At 34.9% G+C, this 6,972-nt stretch overlaps 1 protein-coding gene across 7 annotated transcripts in view; it reads left to right on the forward strand.

Annotated features, from left to right (window-relative positions):
* trc (Serine/threonine-protein kinase tricornered) overlaps positions 1-5,606 on the forward strand; it is a 152,494-nt gene extending 146,888 nt beyond the window's left edge. For all 7 annotated transcript variants that reach the window (XM_085482583.1, XM_029302757.2, XM_085482581.1 and 4 more), the window contains one exon: positions 5-5,606. In XM_085482583.1, the coding sequence (XP_085338709.1) occupies positions 5-120 (116 nt within the window). In that variant the 3' untranslated portion in view covers positions 121-5,606. The remainder of the gene's footprint in view (positions 1-4) is intronic.
* The last annotated feature ends 1,366 nt before the right edge of the window (positions 5,607-6,972 follow it).

Raw genomic sequence — 6,972 nt, forward strand, 5'->3', positions numbered from 1 at the left:
ACAGCGTCCGCGCCGATGCCACAGGACGGCGAGGTAATATACAAGGACTGGGTATTCATTAATTATACTTTCAAGCGCTTCGAGGGTCTAACGCAACGGGGCACACCGACCAAGAAATAGCAACCCCTCACTTCCTGCTCGATCATCAGCTCCGCCGTCGCCAATCAACAGCCGGCTGATGCGATCGAAATTCCGGCCTTGGTACATCATCCTCATCCGCCGCCTACGTCATCGACGTCAACAACGGTGTCGCGCATGGCGGACGGCTGACCTGTCTCGCTCTCGGGCGCGGTTCGCGAGTCATTCTTATTGTATATACGTGATGAGCACGGGTTGTGTCACGAGCGAGCGCGATGTTATTGCGAATATCGACGATCGAACGACGATCAACAGCGCGGTCAGCCAGGCAGAGAGATGAACGGATGGATACGGGAGAGTATAGTGATAACGGTGCACAACACACACAAATGTCGCACGTCTTACGCGTCGATAACAGTGCGGCGCGCAATAAGGCGACGTAAACGAAGTCTTTCGTTGTGTAACTTACGGTGATTTTCACAGAAATACCCGTCGAGGATCATTGTTCCTCGCTTTTATCGTGCCGCGGAGAAGGCGTTTTGTGCAAAATGTAGCATATTAAGCTCTCTGTGGTGTAATGGTATTAAACGAAAAACGATCAGAGGGAGCCTCGGTCCCGTAGTCTCCTACACAGTTCACTTCTTATTTATGCGACGTGCATCGAAACGATATTTTATTGGGAGAAATGTATACTCGTTAAAAGTAACGTCTGGCTAAGCTCTCGAACCAAGCTCTCTTTTTCTCTCTCCTCTCTCTCTATCTCTTTCTCTCTCTCTGTTTGAACGTTGTATTTATAATTAACTTTCTGTGATATATGAAGTTGTTGAAAATCTCTGCTACCTTCGGACCTTGTCTGTTAGCGGATACTACGCTTTTATTGATGTTGTATATATGTGAGCAATTATATTTTGATTTATTTTGAAAATTTAAGAGTTGTTGCGATATAAGTTGCGATGGAATTTTATATTATATATATTTTCGCGCTACTTTTGAGAGCTTTGGAACTAAGGGGATTAAGCGGTACGACACGCGTGAAGCTTTTCATCTAAAAAGATTCTGATATGTTTTATCATTATATGATTTTTAACATTGTTGTAATAGTATTCTTCGGGTACCGGGTCTCTCTCTTTTTCTCTCTCCTTTTCTCTATCTCTTTTTCTTGTAAGGCAATAATAAACATTTTTAGCCGTGTTTTGAATACACGATAAAGGATTCTAGGCTTTAAAAAAAAAGATACCGTAAAAAGGCGTAAGAAAGGAGAAAGAAAAATACACTTGTAAGATTTTCAGGGCTCCTTCGTTGCCTTATTAAGGTTCCTAACAAACAGCCCAACAAATCCGTACGTTTAAACATAAAAGAGATGAGCCAGACAAGCCACTTTTCCGAAATTAAAAATGATGAGGAAACGGAATCGCAGTGTATTTTGCGACGATATGTAGAAAATCGCAGACACACACATATACACATACATACACAAACCGACACATCTGTGTGTTTTAACACTCTGTGGAACCGGATACCTTTCCTTTTGGTTGCACTGTGAACAATTTTACGATTTACATTTCGTAGTTTTGCTGACACAGCCAGGGCACCTTGGTAATAAAATAGCGTAATAACGTTAAAGACTTAGGTAACATTTAAGATAACAAACATACATACACAGAGGTACCTATACACTAAAAGAAAGGAGATGCACGTGCGCGCGCTCGAAATGCAATTACATTGTGGATAATATAGTACACAAACTGTATAAAAACTCTCGATCCTCTTTCCTCGTAACGTTCCGGCGTGTTTTTACTTAATAATCACGCTGTGCTGTACATTCGACGAAGAGATTAGTTTCGTATGACTCTACTCCACCTGCGTATACATATATATATTATATATATATCTTAACGCCGTTTACAGAGCGAAGTCTTCAAATAGTCTAATAAAGCAGAGAGCGCCTAGATTACGTTGTACTACCAGTTAAGCCAGTGATTTAAACGAAGAAAGAAAGGAACAGAAAATTATCCACGAAGAAAGTTAGTAAAAAAAGAGAAAGGTAAAAACTATTTTCTGCTAATTATAGAAGTTAAATCGACGACGAGTGTGACGTAAGCGGGGAAAGTTAGGGAGTTATGGAATATCTTTATAGTCTCTCCTTGTTGCCGTTGAGTACAGATGCTCTGACGTCCATGCTACTAAGTAAAAAGAGAAAAAAAAACGAATAAGTGATGACGCAATTTATTTATTTAAAGAGAAAGTCTAAATAAATAATACAACAATAGCCACGAGATGCCTTTGACGCAACAAGTTTCGGGTGCCCTGGAACACAGTGCATATATATGTATAGAGGATATTCCAAACTACCAAATGTCCTTTTAAGAGCAGATCTCTTGTTTCCAATTTACAGGTGATTTTTCTTTCGCGAAAATGTTGAGATACAATTATTCCCGAATTGTAAAGTTTTATTTAATTTCAAAGAATTTAATAGAAATTTGAAGCTTAATTACAAAGATATAGGATGAATAAAATTAGAAACTTGCACATAAAATGATAATCTTTTCTGATATTTTAGCTAAGGAAAAATCTTTTCCAAATTGACTAAAGAATCGCTTATTAAACGGACATTCGCTTTGGAAACCCTATATATAAGTATATATATATGTAAAAATATATATATATATATATATACATAGGTATCTTTTAGCGAAGAGAGAGAAATGTGTAATAATACGCGCTAGATATTAAATTAGATGTGCGCTGATTCAAAGTCAAGATGGGTGTAAATTTTTTTCCTTTTTTTTTTTCGAAGACGAGAAAAAACGAATATATTATGATATAGCGGGTGGTGACGAGATGTATGTACGCACGTATCGAGCTACTACACATTCAATGTAATTCTGAGGATACGCGAGAAGGAAATCTCCAAGTAGACTTAACGATATTGATTATCGATGTACACTGTAAATATATTAACGAGGCAACTCTAAATGTTATTAAGACAAGCAAGGCAGTTTTGAGCTCCGGTGTTTAATTGGTTACCGTTGTACTGCCATCCTCGACTTTTTATTGTCGTATATCGCGCATGATGAATCATATTACGGGTGTGTTAAACGTACGGTATATCATCCAATTTCACGTTTTTGCTCGTGTTTATGCTAGTGTTCTTATATCATTGTACGCGACTACTGATTAGTTGTTAATTTACGGTTAATTTAAATGAAAGAAACCGCGATAGATCTCTCCTAGCTAATTCTTACCTAACTAGTAGACGTTAAGTCATCCTTTCCTCAACAACGAGCCTCTCTTTTCATTTCCTTTTTTTTCCTTTCCTTTCGTCGAATAGGGATCGCTTTCTAGACGACTTTCGACGATTCAATTATGTTCGAAGTTTTCGCTTCGCACATTCGCGTCCTCTTCTTTTGATTTCTTTCTCTCGATGTAGCTGTCAATCTTTTCAAGTCCGATTATGCGATTCCTTTCTGTCGCGATACGTAGGATTCTGGATCATGTAATATCATGCATACACGATTAATCACACGCACACGTACGTATATCGATCGCGTGTGGCAAGGTGGAACAATCATTTCTTCGCGTTTTCGAATATCGCTGTCGTTCTTCCGAATATTCAATCGATACACCTTTATACCTGGATGAGTAATCACTGAAAAGCACGAGTGTTAAGATTCACCGATTGAAATCTGCTCGTTCGCTTTCGGTGCTTGATGATTATTTTTGAAGACGTTTTTTTATTTAGATATATCGAAATATTTTAAAAATTCACAAAGATGACCAACTCTTTTCCCATTAAAATAAAAGAAAATAAATGTTATATCGCCGATTCGACACTAAAGTCACTTTTCGAACGAGCTATTTATCATTTATTGCTCATCCAGGGTCAAAGGGGATCATATAACGCGTGATGACGATCTCCCGATTTCGACTCAATATGCGAAATAACGATTTGCACAAAGTTTTCTTGAATAAATATTTTGTAACATTTATCATACGGGGGTTGAGACACAAGTTTAGAAAAATAAAATGGATTTTTCCACTCATATTAATATTGAAAATATGTCATAGTATCTAAATTATAAAGAACTATATAGAATCATTATAAATAAAAAAATATTTTTTTATAATATAAATTTTTTTTATATGAAATTTCATGTTTAGACATCTCAAATTCTGAAAATTGATATTTAGACATCTTTTTCAGAATTTTATCTTCTTTCTTTGTATCGTGTCTTATTCTTATATTTTTAATTTCTCAAACCCGCTCTACAAATTAATACGCAAATCGTTGAATCGCACACGAGTCACTCAAGACAGATGTGCATTAACTGAGAAAAATCGCAAATATAATATCAGCGTTTTCGCTTGAACATCGCGGAAGCAAACGCGTGTGTTACGATATGCGAGTACCAAACGAATTCCTTATCGGGGGATGCGAGAGTGTTATCTGTCACTGTAAACTGCACTAATGTTCCGTAGCAGCGCGGCTTGATTCATTTCGTTTTCACCACGTTCGTTTTGTACAGTGATTTAGCTGAATTTTATATAAGCCAGATTTAGGGTAGCGTTATTATATATATTAGGTAGAAATTCTTCACGAATTAATCCCCATTCACAAGCGTTTAGCGATAACAGACTCCTTATTGTTAGACATGGCCAGTCTTTCGCGCGTCATTAGTCTACGGTGACTAGATAACATGGTACAAACGAGTGCAATGATGCTGCAACGCTCATTTTTATTCCTAAGTAGACGATCTTAATATCAAAGAAGCGCCAGAATCGAATAGTTTCTGAGAAATGTTTCGAGAGCCCCGTATATGCCTTGTGGAAATATATCTGATTTATAAAAACAATTAATCTAGAAATATTTAAGCTCTACCTACCCTTAATAATGTAGAAAGCAAATACCATTTGCCAGAACATTGCTAGACATTCTTAAAAAAAAAGGAAAAAAGACGGAAAAATATACATAGATTAGAATATTGCTAATAGCTAAATAAGAGTTGTTTCAAAGCATTGCGCTATAAATTAGACCAAAAAAATACTATCACATTATTTTCTCTACGGAAAACTTTAGGGAGTCCGAGTATAAGCTTAGGAGCTTCGGATGTAAGAATGATGAAGGCAATTATTGGCATCATTGCACTCGATTGTGCGCGAGGGTGACAGAGTTTTTCGTCGAATAAATTTGTACAACATGGTATCCGGCCGTTCCGTTGTTTGTGGCTTGCCGTGGAAACGTTCGCACTTATTTTCAAAACGGCTACACGTAAAAAAAAAAATCGTCGCAATTGTTCTCGAGGATGTAAAGGAGCGAAGACGAACTACTACGCGGACGCGCGTCGGACGAGGTATACCGAATGCAGATATTTTATAGTAGGCTTGTGATTATAAATCGAAGAAATTATTGTGTCGAACGGTCCGAGATAAAATAAAAAACGATGTATAAAGAGAAAAAAAAATATTGCTTTCCACACGCAGAATATACTATTGTAATTATGTCGTTAATAAATTGTTTTTTATTTTAACTCTTTCGCAAGAGTGTTCCCTGATATGATCCCGATTACGACGATGGCTAGGATTTTTTTTAATTGAAATTCCATCACAAGGGGAATACACACTCCGGAGATAATTTGCGGAGTATAATTTAGTTTGATAGTTGAGCACTTTGATAACTATGAAACTCTCTATGAATGACATTTACTGCAAATTGAAGAGAATAGGTTTATAACTCGAATAATGAAGAAGAGGATACGTATTTTCTGAATAAATCGAAATTTCAATTAATTTCGTAGAACGATTCAATTGAAGAATAATTGGAACAATTAAATAAAAATAAAATATATTTTTAAATTATAAATTCAAGTTTCTTTGGATTTTCAAAAAATCTGAAATGTAAAATTCTAGAAAAACAACATGGCAATCGTATAAATACTTGCCTCTTTTAATCTTAATTAAAATACAATAAAATCGATTAATTCGAAAATTACATTTTAATTCTTATTTGATGAAATTTAACAGTTTCCAATCGCGTTTTTAAATTCAAGAAGCTATATATCTGCGGAAGATATTTTTTGAATTTTTGCAGTATTACATATAGAGATAATACTTATTTTTATTTAATTTTGCAATTGCCTCTTTTTCCAAATAATTGATTTAATTATACCCGTTTTATTCAGTGAATAAACCTTAGCTTGACAATAAATATATTATATAATCAGTAGAGTTTGTATATTAAGTAAATTGAAAAATAATTCACTATCAAATTAATTCAACTTGAAACATTCAAATTCGAATCTTGATCAAAATTCTTTTCTTTTTTAGTATTCTTATTATGCAGTCAAGATTCCTACATACAGTGACGGTAATTGCATCCCTGTCCGCTACTGACCTCTTCCTTTTGATTCTGACTTCTAGTTCACCGCATTTCACCGACATGATGGCGTTAGTAACTCGGATTTAAATCGCTCGTAAGCAATTTTATTATTAATTCTTTTCGATATATGACACAGCAACTATCGATTCTATTTATTATTAAATATGGCTCCAATTTCTTTCATACTATTTTATTTCGATTATTTATTTCATAATTTGTAATAGTATTCCACATTGTTATTTAATTTTAGTATTTTGTTCGATTTAGTACATTGTTAGATAATTTTGATTAGAATTATTAAGAAGAAATAATAAAGCTGACTGCTGTTTCTACTGATAGTGTAGAAATTTGCATTAAAATTGCAATTATTGTCTTGCTAAATTATTAATTGTCATATATCTAAATTCTTATTTAAACTATCTCTCCCCAAAAAAGATGTATTAATTATATCTTAATCTAGATAAATATATTAAACTTCCCTTATGATATAAAAAAGTATATACAAAAATGACATTTCT

The sequence above is a fragment of the Nylanderia fulva genome, unplaced genomic scaffold (assembly GCF_048542155.1).
Source record: "Nylanderia fulva isolate GAGA-0341 unplaced genomic scaffold, ASM4854215v1 Scaffold21, whole genome shotgun sequence".
NCBI lineage: Eukaryota > Metazoa > Arthropoda > Insecta > Hymenoptera > Formicidae > Nylanderia > Nylanderia fulva.